This window comes from Phragmites australis, chromosome 9 (genome assembly GCF_958298935.1).
Source record: "Phragmites australis chromosome 9, lpPhrAust1.1, whole genome shotgun sequence".
Classification (NCBI taxonomy): Eukaryota; Viridiplantae; Streptophyta; class Magnoliopsida; order Poales; family Poaceae; genus Phragmites; species Phragmites australis.
Window position 1 is genome coordinate 17,213,981 of NC_084929.1, and position 23,731 is coordinate 17,237,711.

Below are 23,731 nucleotides of genomic sequence, written 5' to 3' on the forward strand. Positions count from 1 at the left end.
TCTAGTCCTATTCTTGTTCAACCTCATCATTTTTCGTTTATCTCAAATTCACTCCAAACTCAATTCAAATTCAAATTCTATTCAAATTTCTCTGCAAAAGTTTCTTTTCTAAACTCTATATATACCTAAAGTGTCTTTGAGATCAATCTTGCTCAAGTCCAAACCTTTAACCAAGTCTTCTAGATGGCCCAACAAAGGATCCACAAAATCTGTAAATTTTCGCGGAGCCCTGGACAGCCTCAGCTTCTCATGACATTTCGGAGTTCAAAACAGCCTCAAATGCAAATCTTGACAATACCAAAATTGTAGTTCTCGTCGAGTGCTTCGATTTGAACCTATGGAAGTCCTCTTTTGGATAATGGAGCTAGGAATTATGGCCCCAGAAATCAGTGTTGCGCAGAGAAGTCCGAGTTCAAACAGTTTATCTTGTGGCGCATTTTTGGAAAATCAAGATGACGTTTTCAGACGTTCTAATGACTACCAAAGTTGTAGATCTTTTCGAGTACTACAATTTAGAATCAAGAAAGGTCCAATTTGGAGTCCGGACGATGGAGATATCATACTCGGAATACAGAGCTGCGAAAAAGGAAATCGTAACCGACTCGAACTCGAATCCGATTCGTGTTAGGTTTGGACTCCACCTCAACCAGCCATTCCTAGCCCTATATATATGAGTTGCACGCCCTCTCCTACCTCTATTCCATGCCCCCAAGCCCTAGAAGTCATTTTTGCCCTGTCCGTGTGTCGCCGGAGCGCTGCCGTTCGCCAGAGCCGCCGCCGCCGCCGCCCGTGATGCGCTACGTCGTCTTCTCCGTGAATCCTTCTTCCTCGACCACCAAAACAATGTGAGGACCTTTTCTTCTCCTCCCTTACTACTGTTTTAGCATCATACTAAGTCCCTAGCCAAGCCCTAGCCCCGGCCAAAGCCCGATCTACACCGCCACGGTCGTCACCATCGCAGACAGCCGCGAGACAGCCGCGCTGTAGCTGATTGGCAGACAGCCACGATCGATGTTCCCGACAGACCAGAGGTCAAATCACCAAGCCCTTTCACCGGTGTATGTCCCATGATGTTCAACACGCCCTCACCAACCAGGTCGGCCAGTAGAGCAGCCAAACCACAGCAATCAAGGTCGACATACCCGTTGTCCGATTTCTAGACGCATTCTGCGTGCGCACCGGATTTGCGTTCGCGTCCCCCGTCAATCCGAAAGCCATATGGATGCACCAACCACGTCACCGCGTGTCCCATGGAGTCTTTTACGTTACCCTAGGAGCCCATCCCCATTTGTGCAGCGACACAACCAGGATGCCATTGCCAACCATAGCACATCGCAGCTCTCACCCGTTTCATCTATGCTGATCGTTCTTCCTCTCAGTGGATGATCTACCAAAACCCATGCCATAGCATTGTGTTCCCAGGTTATATGAACATCCTTGTTCAAACGGTTCCTCAAAATTCATAGCCAATCTCCTGTAACGCGAGCGCCTTCGTTCTTGCATCTGTTCGCGGTCACCACCAAACCTAGAAGCAGCCATCGCTATTTTGCCGCTACCTCGGATAAACCCTTTTAAAACCAACCATACCGCTGAGTTAGTCTTTCCGCATTCTACGCCATGCTCCCCTCGTTTCACTGAAATGTCACTGAAGCTGACATCGATGTTTGTAGCCACATGCCCGATCGCTGTCTTCGATGAAACCCGAACCACCACCGCCACATAGAGTCACCAGTAGTATCCTTATCCTAGAAGTGCAACCTTCGGCCTTTCTGATCCATCATAGGTGGTCGATACTAGATCTCAGTGTATCCCTTCTTTAATCTAAGATGTTACATGCATAGCATGCCAAGTCAGCACCCCATCAGTCTCCTTAGCCTAGTCAGCGAAGTCTGGTCTGCCATACACTTTTGAATCTTGCGCAATAATATTGTCAAGCCTGACATAGTGATTGTGCAATAAAGCCTTTTCCATAGGGAGATAGTTTCCTTTTCTGTCTAATCCACCTCTCAAAAGCTATTCTCTTTTCATCTTAACTCTAATTTAGGCGATTCTTGTGTCTAAACGTTTCTAAAATCATCCCTATCCAACCATAGTGTTTTTAAAGTGTTTTAATGATGTTTCTTATGTTGTTCTTAGTGTTTTCCTTTGTGTTGTTTGTCGGTAGTTCTCGCGATTAGTTGATAACGTTCCGGAGCAATTCGAGGGACTTCAAGACCAAGATTTCGACAACACTGAGCAGCATTGGGAAAAAGGCAAGTGTCCTTGATCATATTGAACCTATGTTTTTAAATGTTTTATTTTACAAAATGTCATGCAATGTCTGTCAATATGATGGGTAGTCACCTATGTTAGGGTTTTCCCTAGATTTTCCCTTATCATCCCTTGGAACCTAGATGGTTTATGGTTAGGTGTCTTTTATGGGTAGATTGCTTAGCCATGCTTTTGGGATGTTAAGAAGTGTTATAATCTTGACTAATGAACATATACACAATGGTGGTTAATGTGTTAATGGTCTAGCAACATGGAACCTTAGGCCTTGAGCAAAGTGGTTTTGATGGTTGTCATGGTTATGTTGTTGGTTTGGTGTTTGCTCAAGTAACCTAAGTAAGGACCGGTTCGTGGAGCGAAAACCCAAGAAGTAACATATCAACCATGAGGCTGATATGGGTAAGGTGTGACATACTGATTAGAGTTATTCCAGTGTGTGTTGGGTCAGCACAAAAGGGGGCTTCTGGATAGGAGCTTAGCTTTTGTAAAGCCTGGCGGTGAAACCTAGTGGGCAGACACATACTGGATTAGTTTCTGGTTAGTGGAAAGTGTCATACAGTGATTCTTGGCGGCACACCACTGGCGTGTGTGAAGTGTTTCGCGAACACGGCAACATGGAATTCACTGACTCGTGGGGAAAGCTGGACAACCTCTGCAGAGTGTAAAACTGTTATAACAGCTGTGCTCACGGATATGAGAGACTTGGATCCTCACATGATTAGTGGGTTGTGATTATGGGTTGTGGTTATGGGTTTGGTTGTGATTATGGTTCTGGTACAGGGAGTACTAGATGGTTGTGGTTATGGTTCTGGTACAGAGAGTACTAGATGGTTTTGGTAATAGTACAGGGAGTACTAGACGGTTATGGTGTGCAAGGTGGGGAGTCTTGTATGCTAGGTGTTGGACTGTATGGGTTACATTCACTTAATAATTGCTTAATGCTTTTGAGTCCAAATATGTTTTCATTATTCGCATTTACGCAAATATACCATGTGTTAACCTATTCTTGATATAAGCCTGCATATCATTACTTTCCCCCACTTGCTGAGTACTCTATATGCTCACACTTGCTATTTTCCCTATACCATGTGACATGTATGCTACTGCTCAGTGAGTGAAGATGTTGAAGACTATCAAGACGAGGTTGTGACGTTCTAGGCACGTGTCTCCCGATCAGTTGCCTGCGGTGTTGTTGGGCACCAGTGCTTCTGTTCCGCTGCATATATCTTCATAGAAGACAATATATGTCAATTGTTGTAAGAGTTTAATATTATTTAATAAAAGTATTGCTTTTGTTACTAAACCTGTGATGTCCTTATGTGTGTTGAACATCCTGGGCACACATAAGCCGCATCTGGTTTTGCCCGTTAAAACCGGGTGTGACAACTGAGGATGTTGAACTGCGGTGAAGCATAATTTTGTGCCGAGGTCATCGCAGAATTATCTGAAAGGCCCGGAGTCAAATTGCATGCCGTTGTCGACCGTGAGCTATCGTGGAATGCTGAAGTGGCAAATTATGTTCTTCTTGAAGAATTTTGGACATTATTCGATGTGATCGCCGTGAGGGGCTCGGCCTCAACCCATTTGAAGAAATATTCCAATGCTACCACCGCGTACTAAAGGTTGCCTTTGGCACAGGGGAATAGTCCGATGAGGAAAATGTCCCAACGAGCCAGGGGCCAGACATGAGCGATTGGTTGTAAGGGAGCCAAGGGCCGGTGGCTTCAGCGTCCCATCCACTAGCAACCTTGGCAGGTGCGGATGATGTCTTCTTCATCAGACATGATTGTAGGCCAACGGAGCCCCTAGCGAATTGCCTTACTGGCTAGGGCACAAGGCACTAAATGGTTGCCGCAAAGGCCTTCATGTATCTCCCGGAGGAGGTTGGCCCCTTTTTGGCAGGTAATGCAGTGAAGGAGGGGAGCGCGGACACCAATCTTGTAAAGGGTGCCTTTGATGAGACGGTAGCCCTGGCGCGATGCTGAATGTGGTGGAGCGTAATTGGGTCTTCCAGCTCTTTTGTCTAGTGAGGAAGGGTAAGCGGGGAGCTCTCCAGTCGGTGGTTTTGATGGGGAGGATGGTGGCGGCCATCTTGTTAAGGATTTTAGTAGCTGACTAGTGTAGAGTTTCGAGGAAGGCGCCTATTGGTGGGTCTTTACCCGTGGTGGCAGCTTTTCCTAGGGCATCTGCCTGGCTATTATTTGTTTACGTAATGCTTCATATTGATATGCCGCGGAAGTGTGCTTTGGCCTTACGCATGGCTTCGAGGTATCTTGTCATGTCCGGATGTCGAACCTTGAAGCTCTTATTGACGTGGCTGGCGACGATCTAGGAGTCTGTCTGGATGATGACTCTAGCTGCCCCCAAGGCCCGGGCTTGGTGTTGCCAACCACCAAGAGTAACAAGCCAATAGCTTCACTTGACAAAGATCAAGCCTAGACTATAGCTAGGTGCACACTTGATACTCTCCAAGCACTAATGATATCCTTAATCTTCAATTTGGGACTTGGAAATCAACTCAAGTGCTCTCTCTTGCTTCGTGATGACACACACAATGTATGAACTCCTCTGGGACGCAAGAGAGAGAAATGAAACCAAGTGGAGGGGTATTTATATGCCAGAGATCCAAATTATATCCATTGCCTAACCACCCACTATATCTGTTAACACCAGATGATCTTGTGAGTATCTCCTTACTCACACCGGACAATCTGGTGTGTACAAACTTCCATTTTCACTATGCCAGCTATCATTTGGCATTATTGTTGAGAAATAGTCCAGTGTCATCATCCGGTGAACATCGACCCAACACCGGACCATCCTATGAGTACAAAATAGAGGGTCGTGGTCATCAGGGAAAGAGAGGTCACAAGGAGAACGCTCAAGGCAACACACAGGACACAGAGGTGCCCAAGCGCTAAACCACACTGTGATACTCCCCCCAGACCGATCCATTTTTCTACTATCAATATATTTGTGGTGTTCCTTCCTCTCAAACTTCGTCTCCAAGCTTGAGTCTGCTCCGTAGAAGAAACTCTCATCGTACTTGCAGAGGAAAGACAATCTCTTTCTCCAACAGTGGCGCCATCCATGGGGATACGAACACAGAAGTGTTAAAGAGAGGTAGGAATCCACCAAAAAAACCACCAACGCACTAGCCGCCATATCCAGCATTGCAACCATGCAACTATATGCGTGGCTATCTAAGCCATGCACACTACGCATACCCTCTAGTCCCGCTGCCGTATGGGACGACTTTCCTCCAGCCTTGACCAACCTTGAACCTTGGGTCGGTATGGAAACTACAGACGGCACGGAGCCCTTCCAGCCTCTTCATGATGAAGACCTCATTACACCAGGAGAGGTCGCGGCCGAGGTTGCAGCCAAGCAGGTCGCTTTCCAGTGGTTCTGGGCAGTTGAACCTGGAATGTTCCCGCTTGGACTTGGTCCCAAGGTATCTCCTTCGACAGGACCTAGGATGCCCTGGGTGAGCTAACATCTTCGGAGAATCTATCCACCCAGTGTTCTCCTTGGGCCTGTCACACCCGGTTTTAAGACCAAAACCAGATGTAAACTATATGTATGCCGGGATCAGTTATTCATACATATAGCGACTTCATTAGTGTAACAGACACAATGTTTCTTGTTACATCACTAAAACTATTACAAAATGATCGCACACGGGTCTAAAGAAAAGAACACCACAGCGGAAAAAGGAATGGCGCAGCTCCATGCCAACAGGCAGCCGACAGAGAGTTCCACAAGCCTAGAACTCGGCATCATCCTCGGGGAAGTCATCCTCAGGAAATTCTTCAAAGGTTTCACCTTCTGAAACAGCAAGCGTGAGTATTTCCAATACTCAACAAGTGGGGGAGAAATAAATTTAATATGGTGGCTTGAAACAAGGTTTCCTAATCTAGGGTTTCATTTGCATAAAAGCCAGTTTTTAGCCCTGAACTATGGAAAACGAATTTTTATTTTAACCGAGAAAAGATGTACCAAAGATTTTCTTTAACCTCCGGGAATTCAACCCAATTCCCAGACCAAAAAAAACACCCACCCCGACTAATCATGCGAGGGTCCATGCTGCTCATAACCATGAGCACGGCTGAATATTCAGTTTGACACTCTGCAGAGTTTGTGTACTTTACCCACGAGTCGTGATCTTCTCTGTTGCCGGCACCTGATGGTACCTTACACACTTCCGGGGTGTGTGCCAAGAGATCACTACGAGGCTTTTCCAGAGAGTCTCCCAGTTACGCACTTGCCCACTGAGGTTTCACTGCCGTACATAAGTGGAGTAACCCTCCACCCCAGAAGCCCCCTCTTGTGCCGGGTAGAATCGGGAAGTAACCCTTCCTTATCTACACATCCGATTGGCTCATACAACCCTGGGAGAACATCTAGTTACTAGGCCAAGCCGTACCATATTAGTCTCGTGGTTGCCTTGTTTGCCATGGGTGTTCGCTCCACGAACCGGTCCTTAAAATGGTCTGGGCAAGACCTCCAATAACCCCATAAGGGTATACTACCAAACAACCAAACAACCAACCATGTCGGGAAAAGTAGCCCTTTCTTGCCCAAAACCCCAATTATCTCTGTTGTTAACTCCCTTAACAACATTAATTTCCATGATATTCTTCCTATATCAATTTTTAGTTCATAACTCAAGATTCATCATCCTACATGCTACATGTTCATCTAAAGCATGGCTAAGCATAAACATGATGATCTGGTATGGATAAAGCACCTATTTCTAACACTAGAATTTGCTATACTACCCATTTGTAAAACAGCATGCATATTTGTCAAAGACTTGCTTTATGTAAAAACTAGGTTCTGCAATATGGTCAAGACACTTGCCTTCGTCGAAGTGTTGCGCAGGACCTTCAAAATCTTCCTCTTGAAAGTTGACGAACTCCTGGGCTGAACCGTCTACACGAACACACAATCGAACATAAGAACAGTACACCAAACATTCCTAAAACTAGATGAAAACCCTATAAACAGATTCTATGCGACGCTACGATCGCTTGAGCACGAAAATCGCCTAAATCGGAGCTACGAACAAAAAGTTATGATTATTTGAAGTTCCAGGGGTGTTTTTGCAAAATTTTAGTTTAATTCTGAGAATAAAATGATTAATTTTTATACTGAAAACCTTATTTATTACACCTGCTGACGTCATAAATAAAAAAAGAATTGTTTGCTGCTGGAATAACATGTGAACTGGGTCCACGGGCCGTGGACCGGAGGGAAGGCCCTCGGTCCACCAGACCGTGATGGACCAGAGGAGCTGGCAGCCCAGCACGGTGGTGGGCAAGGTGGGGGCCGCCGGACTTGGCCGAAAATCGGGCTCCGGTGGCCGGTACGCTCCGGCGAGCGGCAGAAAGCGATGAGGAGGAGCCGGCGAACTTACCCCGAGGAAAAGGAAGACCGGAGGGCTGTCGGGGTGACCGGCCGATGACAAGGACGGTGGTGGCGGTCGGTGCTGCGGCAGAAGGGGAGTTCTGGCGCCCGAACAACGACGGTGACCCGAAGATTGGGCTCTGGATGGTCCTGCAGGTCCAAAGGAGCGGTTAGCTCAGCCGGAGAGGGCGCGCATGCGATGGGCGACGACGGCGGCGCATCTCACCGGAGCCGTAGAAGAGAAGGGGCGGCGACGGCGTTCCGAGTGGAAAAACGAGGCGTGAGCGGGTGGGTGGCATGCGGGACCTCACCGAGGTGGTAGAGAGCGGCTTAAATAGGGGAAAGTGTGAGCGGGGTGGCCGGAATTCGAAGGGGAAGGGGCGGCGGCCATGGCCTTAATGGCCGGCGGTTTCTTGCAATCACCGCGCAATAGAGAGGGGAAAAGAAAGGGAAACAGCCGGGGAACGCTTGGTGGAGCTTAAGGGTTTGAATTCGGCGGTTATAGGGAGAGGAGAGGGCGCCGAGGAAGAGAATTGGCCGGCGGCCATGGAAGCACTAGCACGGCCAGAGGAAGGAGAAGAGGAGCCATCGGCTCGGCTCGGCGCAGCTGGCTTCGGCTCGGGGCTCAGCGGGTCCACACGGCAGCGAGAGCGGGCGCTGGTTCAGGACTCTGGTAGGCCGGCTCGGCCCACAGTCCGGCACGGGGAAAGGGGAGGTCAGCGGCCCACATGGGAGGGAAGGAAAAAAAAGGAGAAGGGGGAGGGGTTTGGGCCGAGGGAGAAGGAGGATTTCGGCCCGAGAGCGCTTTCTGATTTTCCAAAACTTTTTCCAATTGAATTTCATCAAATTTTCCAATGAGGTTTTAAAGCGGCGAAAGCTAGCAAAATTTTGCAAACTTTTTCCACCCAATAAAACCTTAGTGCATCTACAACGGCATGAATGCATTCAAACAATTATCCTAGGCCAAGTTAATTTTAGAAATTAATTTCCTATTGAGCTAAGTTGCAACACCTGAGTTAATTTCTATGAAAGTTTTAAATTATTGCAAAAATTTGAATTTTGGGTGTTACAGGGCCCCTCTGGCGAAAGAAGATTCTGAGGAGGCGCAAGGCTCCAGAGTGCATAAACCCCACCAGTGCCCCCGACGCAGCCCTCGTGACACCAACCGCGCGTAGGGAACCCCAAGTCCACCTCATCCTGGGAGGCGTAGTCGGAGTCACTCCGGCTCCGAACGTTGGTTCACTGGACGACCTCGACAGTCTCCCCAAAGGAAAGGAGACCCTGGGGAAACCACAGGCTTTGGGGCAAGTGGCCCCCGGCAGCGACCTCAATGTCAACCACAAGCTCCGGTACCCCCGGGCATACGGGTGCATCCTGCACAGACCAGGGCGTGGCCACAACACCAATGACTGTCGAACCCTCATGACCTTCCGGGAGGAATATCTCGGAAGACAAGCAGGATACTTGGCCACAGAGGGAACCAGCGAAGGATGGCACCGGGGTCGGAAGCCTAGGGCGAACTCCCAGGAAAATCCCTTGCGCTCCGACCCCACTCCGTAGCCACCAACTCTGCGCAAGGGATGAGGACTAAGTTGGAGAATGCTGTCGCTAGGCTTCAGATGGATTACCTCTGGAGCTGGGCAACGACTAAGGGCCGAGGGTGTTGAGGACCACCTCTCCCGATGAGCCTTCGGCTCCACAACCGACACACATTGTCGCCAGACTCCTGATGGATTACCTCTGAAACCGGGCAACGTCTAAGGGCCGAGGGAGTCAAGGACCACCTCTCTCGACCAGCCTTCAGTTCCACCTCCGACACATGCCGTTTCTAGGCTCCAGACTGGTTACCCCTGGAGACGGGCAACGGCTAAGGGCCGAGGGGGTCGGGGACCACCTCTCCCAGCCTAGCCATAGGCTTCGAGGACTTTAAGCCTCATAATAGAGGCCTTATTCTGGCAAAGGTACGCCCACTATTACCTATCAATAGTTTACCTAGCTGGTCTATCTTTCGTACAGTGTGATAAAAATATGTTCGAGGCCTCCAACCTTACTGCTAGAAGTTTTTACAACAGATAGCCATTAGGTAGAAATGGTAAATCTAGATTACGTACCTATTTAGCAGTAAGCAGTAGAACTTAAGTTACATATTAATTTGACATGAGTTACGAATAGTCGTCTAACCTAGCTATGTCTTACACTGCAATTCACTACTTATTGCCAACAGTAGACTGCAAAACTTAACTAGTACATAACTATGAAATCCCACGCCTACAGCTGCGCCTCATGCCTAGGTCACCAAGAGGGCAGATTATGCCAGGGTGTCCTGGAAGGCATCGCATAGCCTCGGTAGTGTTGAAGGCACACCCCGGGGGATATCCTCGGAGGCGGAGACGTGGTGCTCTGAGGAATGTTGTCGCAAGGAATCCTCGTTGCATGACATGCCTACACACGGTGGGCACAACAAGCCTTGGTCACAGCAAAGGCATCAAGCCTAGGTTTCCTGGAAGGCGTTGCATAGCCTCGATAGTGTGTAGATGCCGGTTATAAAGGGACTTCCTTGGTAATGTAGTTGTGGCACCCCTAAGATTTTTCTGGAGGCGTGACACGCCCACGCACCTGTAAGTCACCTGAAAAGGTTTCCCAGAGGATAGGCTTTACCCTAGTAGACAGTGGAGCCCACACACCTACAGCAGCACAACATGCCTAGGTCACCCAGAGGGCAGATTGTGCCAGGGTGTCCTAGAAGGCATTGGATAGCCTCGATAGTGTGGACACCGCATATCAATGAAGACCTTGATGTGAGGATGCGGTGCTCTGAGGAATGCTGTCGCAATGAATCCTCATTGCACGACATGCTTATATACCGTGAGCACAGCATGCTGAGGTTACCGCGAAGGCATCAAGCCTAGGTTTCCTGGAAGGTATTGCATAGCTTCAGTCATATAAATGCCACAAGCCAGGGCACACTCTTGGTGGATAGTGTTGCGGTGGACCCGGGGCGTTTCCTCGAGAGCACGACAAGCCTACACACTGCGGATGTAGCATGCCTAAGTCACCTGGAAGGCAATATTGCCTAGGTTTCCTCGAAGGTATTGCGTAGCTCTGATAGTGTGTGGAGCCTTGGGCATTAATACATAACGAAAGGGATACAAAACCTCCGAAAAAGAGGAGAATCTTACCAAACCTCTTGCAAAAATGGAGAGTCCTACAAAACCTCCGACAAAAATGGAGAATCTTACCAAACCTCTGGCAAAAATGGAGAATCTTACCAAACCTCTGGCAAAAATAGAGAGTCCTAGAAAACCTCCGGCAATAACAGAGAATCCTACAAAACCTCCAGCAAAAACGGAGAGTCCTACAAAAACGGAGAATCTTACCAAACCTCCGGCAAAAATGGAGAGTCCTACAAAACCTCCCGCAAAAATGAAGAGTCCTAACTTACAAAACCTCTAGCAAAAATGGAGTCCTACAAAACCTCTGCCAAAACAGAGAGCCTTACCAAACCTCCACCAAAATGGAGAAAACTTCCAAAACCTCCGCAAGAGGGAGAGTCTTAGAAAACCTCCACCAGATGGAGAGCCTTGAAAAAACCTCCACAAGACAGATAGTCTTCAAAAAAACCCCGCAAATGGGGATGTCTTCCAAAACACCTCCACCAGACAGAGAGGTTCCGAAAAGACATATCGAACAAAACCCCCCGGCATCTTGAAGGCAAACACCTCCATACCAGAGAAGTGTGAAACCCACTAGCCTCTAAGAGGCATAACCATTAGATCAAATGGGTATAAATCCCCCTCCTTGCAGGAAGAGGTATGGCCCACGTAACTCTAACACGTATGGTAAAAGGTAAAGTCATTACCCTATAGTCTCATCTAAGACACGATTCATATGTCATTTATGAAGATCATGCTAATATTAAGAAAAACCCACTCTGCGTGGTACAGGAAATAGGATGGAATCCCCAATTGTTCACTGTAGGAGTAGCAGCTTCCGACACATGATCCCTAGGCTCCAGGTGGATTACCTTCGGAGCCAGGCATTGTCTAAGGGCCGAGGGGGTCGAGGACCACCTCTCTCGTCTAGCCTTCAGCTTCGCCTCCAATGCATTGTCGCCAAGCTCCGGGCAGATTACCTCCGGAGCCGGGCAGCGGCTAAGGGCCAAAGGGTTCGAGCACCACCTCTCCCATCTAGTCTGTGGCTTCGCCTCTGACATGCCATCGCCAGGCTTCAGATGGATTACCTCCAGAGTCGGGCAGTAGCTAAGGACTGAGGGGGTCAATGACCACCTCTCCCATCTGACCTTTAGCTTCGCCTCTAACACGCGGTCGCTAGGATCCAGGCAGATTACCTCTGGAGCCGGGCAGCACTAAGAGCCGAGGGGGTCGAGGACCACCTCTCCCATCTAGTCTTCGGCTTCGCCTCCGACGCGCCATCACCAGGCTCCGGACAGATTACCTCCAGAGCCAGGCAACAGCTAAGGTCCGAGGGGGTCGTGGACCACCTCTCCGGTCAAGTCTTCGGCTTCGCCTCCGATGCGATGTTGCCAAGATCCGAACGGATTACCTCTGGAGCCAGGCAGTGGCTAAGGGCCGAGGGGGTTGAGGACCGACTCTCTTGTCTAGTCTTCGGCTTCGCCTTCGACGAACCATTGCCAAGCTCTGGACGGATTACCTCCAGAGCCGGGCAGCAGCTAAGGGCCGAGGGGGTTGAGGACCACCTCTCCGGTCTAGTCATTGGCTTCGCCTCTCACATGCCATCGCCAGGCTTCAGATGGATTACCTCCAAAGCCAGGCAGCGGCTAAGGGCCGAGGGAGTCGAGGACCACCTCTCCCATCTAGCCTCCAGCTTCTCCTCCAACGCATTGTTGCCAGGCTCCAGACAGATTACCTCTGGAGCCGGGTAACGGCTAAGGACCGAGGGGATCGAGGACCACATCTCCCATCTAGCCTTTGGCTTTGCCTCTGACACACTATCGCCAGGCTTTAGACGGATCACCTCCGAAGCCGGGAGCAGCTAAGAACCTGAAGTGTCGCAGACCACCTCTCGAGCTTGTCCCCAAAGGTTCCAGATGGACTTCATTGGGTTAGAAATCTAGAACAAATTTGGAAGAAGTTCCTACCAACACCGAACCCGAGGAGTAAGCGATGACCAGGAACGACGAGGTTGCCATTGCTTTGCCCAGCCCTCCTTAGTTACCATACGTGTCTACCACTACCAGATTTCCGAGGCCACCTCTCCCCTAGAAGGAACAAAACTGGCTATGATCTATGCGAAGGCTCCGTACCTCAGTCATCCGAAAAACTAGCCATCGCCTATGAAGGGGATGAAGAAGCGTGGCCCGAAGGCATGAAGGCACACAGACATGCGGTCACCTGCTCGAAGGATCCCCTTACACTTTGGCCCAAAAATAGATACAATCGCCCCCAAAGGTCCAAATTATATTTTTAAACAAATCATGCATCCGGGGGATGCGTACAAAGAACCAAACAGTACAAAGTTCACTACAGAGGAGACAGACCCTGAAAGAGCAAACCAAGGGGAGAAAGAGTACAATGTGGCAAAAGGCAACTATGGGCCGCGGCAGGGATGTCCATGAAGAACCCCTGAAGGCCACCTTTGCGTCCTACGGATCTCGGCAGGGGCCGTGCATGGAGTGATGTATGCACTTCATCCACGGCCTGCCACCATGAAAGTTGATGCAAGAGCTGGCCCCCGAGCAATCGAAAGACGAAGAAGAAACTGAAGGAGCCACCGTTGGGGCCTCCTCCCACTTCTTCCTGGCCACTTCCCTCGCTGCCGAAGGCTGCTCCTCCACATCACTCTCCCTCCACAGGAGATCCCAGTCGATCTCCTCATCATCATTAGAAATATCGATGATCTTGACAGGCGTGGTCTCCCAAACTGGGGGTTGGGCAGGGGCGACAGGCAGCTGTCCACCCTACAGGGACGGAAGGTGGACGGCCACTGGCGCCACCGCTAGTAGCCGAGATAGCCCTGCCCCAATAGAAGCAGCTGAGATCATCGACATTTCCATAGAGGATGGGGAGGAAGATGATGCCATATTCAAAGTCAAGGTTAAGTGCTCGCTTGTAGGGCAGTGGTAAATCCAGTCAGGTGACCCCAGCTTTATATCTAGGCCAAGCAGCCACGTACGCCTGGGAGGTAAATCTCTAGATATGTGAACGATGGTGAAATCATCAAAACTTGCTATGATATCTAAGGATCTATCCAAATAGCTATTTAGTGACCCATCGAAGCATTGATAAACTCTAGAAATTTGCTACACCACTAATAATGAATCACCAAACACTTCTACATGTGTCACGTCCAAGGACTTTAAAATTTGCAAACCTAACAAAAGAGCTGCGTACTCAGCTTGGTTGTTGGTACAAAAGTATTCTAAGCGAACCGATGTTTCAAAAATAACACCTCTAGGGGAAATTAAAACATTGCCAACACCTTGTCCTTCTCTACAAGCCGAGCCATCAAAGTATAATTTCCATGGACACACACTAATCAAACTAACCAATGCATCACTATCAATACGATGATCAACAATAAAATCAGCAACAATTTGGCCTTTCATAGATCTTAACGGTTCATAAGCCAAATCATATTATATCAAAGCATAGGCCCACTTTCTGATTCTACCACTCAAAATCGACTTTTGAAACATGTACTTAATAACATCGGTTTGGCATGCAACTACACAAGTACTAGAAAGCAAATAATATCTCAACTTGGTGCATGCATAGTATAAAGATAAACATAATTTTTCAATAAATGCATATCGTGTTTCCGCATCCAAGAGATGCCAGCTCAAATAAGTGATCGCATATTCTTTCCCTTCGCTTTCCTGTGTAAGAACAACACCTATTACCATCATCAAAAGCTCATTGTTGTTCTGCCCCCCAAGTAAAATTGGCTTCTTTCTTTAACCAAAGTATGGGAGTAAAAGCACTAATCTTGTTGGATAAGTTAGATATGAAACGCCTCAAATAATTGACCTTTCCCGGCAATTTTTGGACATCTCTCGTTGATTGTGGCGCTCCCAACTTATCTACAGCTGCTATTTTGTTAGGATCTATCTCTATGCCTCTTTCATGTATTATCAAACCTAAGAATTTGCCCGCTGATACACCAAAAGCACACTTAAGTGGGTTCATCTTTGAACCATACCGACGCATTCTTTCAAAAGCTAAACGCAAATCGGCTAAATGACTATCCTATAGCATCCGATTTGATAACAAGATCATCGATATAAATCTCCAAGATGACACCAAGCAAATCATGAAAGATCAAATTCATAGCTCTTTGATAAGTAGCACTGACATTCTTTAAACCAAATGTCATAACAACCCATTCAAATAAATCAACAGAACCCGGGTAATGGAAAGCTATTTTAGACATATCTTCTTCGGCCATGAAAATTGGATTATAGCCCACATTACCATCCAAGAAACTAAGAACCCTATGACCCAAAGTATCATTAATCAACATATCGGCGATGGGCATAGGATATTCATCTTTAGGAGTATCTTTATTTAAATCTCTAAAATCAATGCATACTCTCAACTTATCACTATTTTTCTTCTCAACCAGGACAATATTAGATATCCATTCAGCATATCTACAAGGATGAATAAACCCCACAGCAAGCAACCGGGTTATTTCTTCTTTGATTTGCCCACACATGTTAGGATTAAACTTTCTAGCCGGTTGTTTGTGAGGTCTAAAACCCAACTTTATGGGAAGCCGATGCTCTACAAGCTCACAGCTAAGTCCTGGCATCTCATGATACTCCCAAGCGAAACAATTGATATATTCTTTGAGTAATGCAATCATTTCGTCTTTTTGAATATCATGCATGTTTTTATTCACAATGTCGGCCTAGGAACAGTACCATCTCCAATATCTACCTCTAATAATGGATCAGCCGACGAAAAACCTTGTCCTAGCTTTTCTATCTTAGCAAAATCATCAATAGTCTCACAAATACTATTGCAACCATTCTAAATTACTTCCTTTATCCATTTATAACATTACATTGCTAAGCTAAGATGAAGAAATCGGATGTACAAGCGGCGGAGTGCCATCCCTATGAATTCGTGTGTCTCCTAGCATATCATCTTCGTCATCACTAGATGTCACAATAGGCTCTATGACTTGCTTTATTCTCCATTCTTGCCGAATAGGCACCATCGGCTTGATTTCATTGAATACTTGATCTCTCACCTTTTCAGCTTGTGCTTCTCCCAACTCTTGCTTTTGTAACCTTTGTAGCCTGCTCTTTTGGGAATGTGAGAGACCCCTAGGAATCCACTGTGGCTATGGCTTAGTCCCGGGAAGCAAGGACTTCTCCTTTTCAACCTTCTAGCTATCTGCTTTGAACTAGAAGTGGCTTCTTGAACATTTGGTGCCATGGGCTGTTGTACTGCTGTAGGTGGCGCCTCCTTAAGCTCAAGATCAGTACCAACCACTCCTACAACTTCCTCTTTGCTGTTGCCACTTGATCCATCATTAGCCGATTGCTTTTGCACTTTGCTTTCATCAATAACCGGCTGTTTTTCTTTTGGTTCCAGATCTGATTTCTCATTAGGCTCCTATCTCTCCTATCATTTGACTAAATTTGGGGATCAAACCGGTCTTGTCTAGGACAAGATAGTCTGTCGAACGCTGAAGGTCCTGGTGCTAAGGTAGTGCCCAAGGTGCACACCAACCCCATGGCGGACATGGAGGACAAACCATCGGACGAGACCCCCACATCAGAGGCATCGGTGGCCCGAAAGGAGGGAACAGAGCTGCTGCAATATTATCCTCCCATTGCCTCCTCCTCCCTTCAAACTCACGCTTCGGAGGTGATCTTGGACGATTAAGAGCATCAAGCCAGCTACCCCTTTTTTGGCTGGCCTTGCCACTCTCATACTTAGCCAAATATGTATCAAATGTAAGTTTTGGCTTCTCATGCTTCTTAATAGCTTTGTTATTATCTTCATTCACTTTCCAACTACCAATTTCTGGACTTTTAGGTTTGATCCTCTTTGGCCTTAAATTATTATCACCAATGATCACACTATTGCCTTTAGTCGATTCAACTTGAGACGGCCGAACCAAGACCTTCTTCCCTTCAAAATTCATCATGTTGACGGGAAATGGATCATCATCTAGCTTCATCTTAGAATTTTCAGCAAACATCAATCGTCCTTCATTAATGGCCGATTGAATCTGTTGATGAAAAATATTGCAATCATTAGTAGCGTGAGAATATGAATTATTCCATTTACAATATGCATGTTTCTTAATATCCTCAAGTGATGGAATAACATGATTAGGAGACAAACTTATTTGCTTTTTCATCTTGCAATTCAATAAGCAAAGCCCTAACATGACTAGACAGTACATGATCTAAACTTTTAACCAATGTTTCAGAATTATTGAACATAGCAGCACCAACAGACTGATCTACCATATGCGCAATGTGCTCTTTGAAATCATGAGTAGAATCACTTACATCAGTCTTTACCTCATGCTTGGCGTGGATGATTGAAATCAGATCGCCCCTCTTGATGACACCTTGACGTGTTTTCTGATAGCATGCAAGCATCATCTTCTCAACCTCCCACTTTTGAGCTTCAATAGCTTGGCGATCCTCCTCGGGAAGCTCTTCAAGCGTAGGTGAGATGATATTGTCCATGTTGATTTTGGCTCCCTCCTCCTTAGACATGGCACAACAGCGTGCAAAGGGTGTCGACGCCGAAACCCTAGGTATGGATGTTGATGGAGAACCGCCGGTCCCTAGCGGAGTCACCAATTTGTGTTGACGCAGAATTAGGTAACACCTCACCAACACGGTTTCCATCAAGGATAGTTGTCGCTTTTCATAGTGACACGTGACATGTTTACAAGCAAACAAGCAAAGGTTTCGACCGGCAACCTTGGAGATCGCCGCTCAGATGATTTATGAGCAAATTGACAAAGAACGATCACCCGAATGATAGGGATTTGAAGTAGCAGCGATGAACTAACCGTAAATTGCAGGAAAGTAAAGGCTAAACAAAAAGTAGATGCAATAGATGCGATTGACTGATGGATATGCAATCTGCCTCCACCCCTCGACTATTTATAAGGGGGGGGGTATGGTCTTGACCCTATGGAATCAAAGTAGGACTCTATTCCAACCCTAATACACGCTCTGTTCTGCCAAAATCACGAAAGAGATCCGAACAAATCCACAAATCCACTTTGATTCAGTTTCGGACTGAACACTGGATGGTCCAATGAGAACAAACTCCAATACACCAGACCACCCGGTGAGTTCACTCGGCCGAAACTCTAAGACTCGGTCTTACACACACCGAATATTTCGACGTCATGTTTATACTCACTGGAGCATGTCACTAGACCAATATTTGCAGGGAGCAAATTTTTGCAAAGTTTTCCTTTTAAACCCATGCGGCCTTCCGAAGCCTAAAGAAGCTGTCGTCCTGACACCCCCAACAAAGCAGTGCCGAGCCCCAATTTGCAACCGACTCACCCCTCAGGGGGCAAGCACCATAATAGTTACCACAATAGATATTTATCTTTTATGTAGGGTAAAAAGTAGTTATCCAGGATAAGACCCAGTAATTCAGTCAAGTCCTAGATATTGGTACATCATGATAACTTGTACACTAAGCTATGTACCACCCTATAAATAAGGGGTCGTGATCATCTGGGAAAGAGAGGTCACAAGGAGAATGCTCATGGCAACACACAAGACACAGAGGTACCTAAGCGCTAAACCACACTGTGATACACCCCCCAGACTGATCCATTTTTCTACTATCAATACATTTGTGGTGTTCCATTCTCTCAAACTTTGTCTCCAAGCTTGAGTCTCCTCCTTAGAAGAAACTTCCGCTGTACTTGCTGGGACAAGATGATATCTTGCTCCAACAACCTACATTATTGGTGAATGAGACTCCAGCAAAAGCTCAAGTGATGATTCAAGTGATGATGAAGACAACAACTTTGCGGGCCTCGTCATCACCAATGATGATCCAGCCCTACCTCCACCACTGCCTCATGGCAAAAGGTAACAACAAGGTGAGTAGTGAGGATGATGGTAGTAGTAGTGATGGTGATGGTCTTTCTCCAAATGATTTATCTAAGCTCATTAATGACTATGCTACTATCATCAAGAAACAAAAAGCTAAAATCAAGTCTCTTGAAAATGCTAATGCTATGCTTAGTTCTAATCCTGATGAGTTGCTTGCTAAATACAATGATGTGCTTAAGTAACATGATGAAGTAGTTGCATCTAGCAAGTCTCTTGAGGCTAGTAACAAGAGGCTAAAGCTTGAGCATATTGACTTGAAATGCAAATATCAAGAACTTGAGTATGATTATGATGCCATTGATCCTAGCATGAATGAATTGCCCACTATTGATGTTGTTAAGGTCAATGTGTCTACTTCTTGTGATGATCTTCTTGCTATACCACGCTCCTCTTCTTGTGATAGTATATCATCTTCTAAGACTAACCATTCAAGGGAGCAAGAGCTCAAAGAGAAGATTGCAAATCTCAATTCATGTGTGGCCCGGTTGACTAGGGGGGTACAAGCACAAGGAAATTCTTATAAAGAATGCATTGTACTACAACAAGAGAGGCCTTGGACGCTTCCCCAACCTGGTGGATAAGATCATCAAGTCACCGAAGATCAACAATTGCTTCGTTAAGGAAGTTGGTTCATATTGCCAACATTGTGAAGTCACCGGTCACCACACAAGTCACCCCTTCCTACTTTGCCTTCTAAGTACAAGTCTACATTCAATGATCACCTTTTTCTATTGCATAAACTTAAAAGTGAGAAAGTCATGGCTACATTCATTGGAACTCAAGCTAAGGAAAAGCTTCCTAGGCAAATTTGGGTGCCTAAAGCTCTTGTGAGTCACTTCAAAGGTACCAAACTTTGTTGGGTATCTAAACAAAAAGCTTGATCCATGTGTGTAGGTGAACTACAAAGCCGGTGGCAAGCACTGGGTGCTTGATATTGGATGCACACAACATATGACCGATAATGTAAAGATGTTCATCTCACTAGAAGATGATGTGGGAGATCATGAAAAAATCACCTTTGGTGATTACTCTAAGGCAAATGTGGTAGGTTTGGGTAAGATAGCAATCTCCAATGATCTCTCTACTTTAAAGGTAGCTAGCTATATATGCTTATTTTAAATGTTTTTAAGATAACTACCCTATTTAGTATTTACTTTTCATATAAGCGAGACATATTATGAAAATCTTATTGCCAATGGTGATGTCTCTCTACAACTACTAGGCTTGGATGCTTGGCAACAATATATATAACCATGTGAAAATTTAGACATACTGAAGGCTAGATGGTTTAGAGGTACCCAGTAACACCCACCTCACAAGATTTGTATGTGTAATATATACTTATTCCAATCTATCTTAGGTCTATATATCTGATTTATAGTTTTTCATTCTTAATTTTATGGCACAGACAATTACGAAACATACTTGCATAAAAAAGATCAAAGGATGCCATATCTTATCCAATACTTTTCTTATTTCTTATTTCTAATTAGTCACATGCCCAAACATGTGAAACTTATTATTAGATTACAACTCATATATAATCTAGAGGGAGGCACCACTAGCAAAGATTTGCTGCCTATAGGCAGCGGGGGTCGCCAAGGCTTGTGGGTTGAAGAGTTGCTGCTCTTGTTGCCAGTAAGCAATGGGGCTCACTAGGGCCAGTGGGTTAAAGAGTTGTTGTTGCTGCTGCTGCTGGCTGTAGGCGAAGAGGCTCGCCGTGGCTAGTTGGTTAAAGAGTTGTTGTTGCTGCTGCTGCTTCTGTTGTTGCTGCCAGTAGGCGATGGGGCTCACCAATGCAAGTTGGCTAAGGATTTGCTGCTGCTGCTGTTGCTGCAAGTTGGCTATGGGGCTCACCACAGCAACTTGGTTGAAGATCTCCTGCTGCTGTTGCTGCTGCAAGTAGGTGGTGGTGCTTGCCATGGTCAGCAGGTTGTAGAGCTGCTGCCGCCGCCAGTTGGCTGCAGGGTTCACTGGGGCCTGTGGGTTGAAGAGCTGCTGCTGCGCTGCAATGTCCTGTATTGTCAGATGCGCCAAACTTTGCTGACGTAGGAAGTCCAGTTGTTGTTGGATGATCACAGCTGATGAGGGAGAGATGCCTACAGCGAGCTCATTCTGTAGTATGTTGTATTGCACAGATGGGTGTGTCGCTCCCAAAACACTCACCGATGGGAAGTATCGCGGAAATGTAACAGCGGAAGTGACACTTATCAAAAGAGCAAGGAAAGCAAACAACACAATTATCTTGGTTGCCATTGGTTTTGAGATTTTGGAGGTGTATTTCACTTTCTACCTTGCTACTCGTTGTCAATGGTATGAGTGATAGACAAAGGACTGATTTGGGCCCTATTTATACACACGAGTGATCATGTAGCTCCACAAGGTGTTGGCCATTGCTGGAACTCATGTTATAGGCTAGATAAGCTAGAGATTACATGGTATCTAGTCGATTTCGACACCTCCTGATCCCTTTTCTTGTAAGTATAGGATATGTACTAAAAAGGTAATTTGTACTAGTGCTTGGCAAAAGTATCTTTTTGTTAGTATTTCTTGATACATATGGAAAGGAGGTATGCTGAGTTTAACTTTACAGGTGTGTGAAAGTCTTAGCCACTTAAAATTCGTTTTCCTCTGTTAAAAGTGAGTTTGTAATGTTGTGATTTGTCATGTCGATCTAGAACCTTTTTGAACTGAATTTGTCAACATGTATAATGTGTTCCACTTCCATAAGTGTAACTCACAAAAGAAATATTTCACATCCAACAAGGTTTTTCCTTGATAGATCTTTGTTAATTCGATAGGTATCTGACTATTTGTGACCTAAGCGGGAGGTATATTGAGTTGGCATACCAAGGTATCATGATCGCCATTCTTGTTAGATTGTCATCCATTCAGGTCACTAAGGGATTAAATTGTGCATGCATCTTAAATGTGATCCCACCACAATAGGTTAGGTTTAATCCCAACTAGGATCTCCCGAATCGTGAAGGGTGACCCGGGTATAAAAAACGCGTGACTTGTGACTTACAACGCACAACTATAAGGTCTGGGATAATGATTTTCCCGGTCAATTCTAGCTATAAACTGACTAAGAAAAGCAATGATTTTCACAATTGCTTTCTTTTAGTTGGTTCGAAAATCGACTGGTATGTGGGTTACAATAAGACCGGGATAATATTTTTTTAGTAGTGTATGCGCAACCTTGTGGTGTGACTTCAATAATTGTGAGTGCCATATATCATTGTATAACCCTGCCCGGATCGCGACTCCCTTGTCTCTATTTTTTCCAGCACGGCTAGCTTGTGACACACCTCAAACATCTTTGTCTTCACAATGGTGTGCTCATTGTTCCCAGCGTTAAATGACAACTTGGCAACCACCAGCTAATGCTCATACACCACGGAGTTGGTCTCTCCTCCACTACCTCACAAGCCAACACTTGAGAAGGCTGATGTTGTTGCATGACTAGCAGTAACAGCCCAATTACATAACATAAGTAGAATTTTATTTTTTATACAAAGAAAATAATAACCAGATAAATAAAAACATAAAGAAGTGTATATATGTATGTATACATATATGTATATATTCACATATACAATTGCAAAGGGTTTAGCTCTTTTTTAATTTGTGTGACATACATACATACATACATACATACATACATACATACACACACGTACATACATACATACAGCCGAGATAGCCTGGCCATGTCCTTTCTTTCCCGTCTCCCTTTCTCTTTCTATCTTGGGCCGTAACTAGCCACTCTGGCCCAACTCCTATGTGAAGCATACGGTCGACGCCTTCTTGAAACGGAGATGGCCGCCATGCGCAATCCGACCACACTTGACCAGGAGATCTTTTCGAAGCCCTCAAACGAGTGCATCTGGTCCTCATGAATACATAGCTCGGCTAGTCTTGTAGAGCTCAACTCAATTATAGGATCGAATCCGAGCTAAACCCACTGGCCGAGATGAACTCAAGTTAATTTGGACTAAGTCCATTTGCGTGAACATCTGGAAGGTGCTCAGGTAGATACACCTGCCTCTCTTAGTTCTATTTCCCATTAAACCTTTTTCCAAGTGCGATTCAAATGAGATAAGAATCGTGTTACTGCTAGACTACTAAACCCTAGACAACTTGAATGCGAACACCCCGATGCCCCAACCTTTAAATAGAAGAGCCCCTAAGCCTTCCTGAAGCACCTTGCAACTTTTGCCCATCATACCGAAGCTAATCCGCTGCCGGAATGCCTTCTACACTGAGTCCCAATGGTCAAACCTGCTGCCCACCAACACCAAGCTGCAGAGAGCCTCACCGACGATGACTTGTTGCCTAGGTGAGTTCGCCTTGACCTCCTGATCTTGTTTTGCCGCACATCTTTGTGATCTAGCCACGAGAACTCACTCCGGAGAGTTTTCCGGCCATCCGCCGCTGTCCCAAAGCTGCCGCTGCTGCAAACCATACCGGAGTTGGGTGCGATAACATCTTAGCCATCGAATCAATAGAGAATGGTTGAGATTAGATGAGAACATACATTTTGAACAGATTTAATGAGCCTTAACGTCGCCATCAGTGAGCCCTAACACAATTAGTTGGCCACATCACCCAGCCACCTCAGCCAACACGTAGGTTAAGTCACCGATGTTTCTATCCACGTCAGATTAGTGTGTAGAGTCTGCAATCTTAGTCAGCACCAGTTTTCTTTTATTTGTTTTATTTTCTATGCGGACATCATAAACCTTATATATTATGAAATAATTTGTTTTTCAGTACAAAAATAGTTCTAAAATAGGAGTAATTTGGAAACTAATTTTAATAATGTTATTTAATTATGTTTAATGTTTTTATATAGTTTAGAATTCAAATAAATACTAATATATTCTAGAAAAAATCCTAGAAAGTCCCAGAAAATCAAAGATTGCTCCAAAAAATTCTAGAAAATTTCCTAAT

General features: G+C 45.8%; 1 protein-coding gene across 1 annotated transcript; it reads right to left on the reverse strand.

Annotated features, from left to right (window-relative positions):
* Positions 1 to 20,320: 20,320 nt before the first annotated feature.
* LOC133928033 (22 kDa alpha-zein 4-like) lies at positions 20,321 to 21,031 on the reverse strand. The gene has a single exon (XM_062374324.1). The coding sequence runs from the start codon at positions 21,029 to 21,031 to the stop codon at positions 20,321 to 20,323; it is 711 nt and encodes a 236-aa protein (XP_062230308.1).
* Positions 21,032 to 23,731: the final 2,700 nt, after the last annotated feature.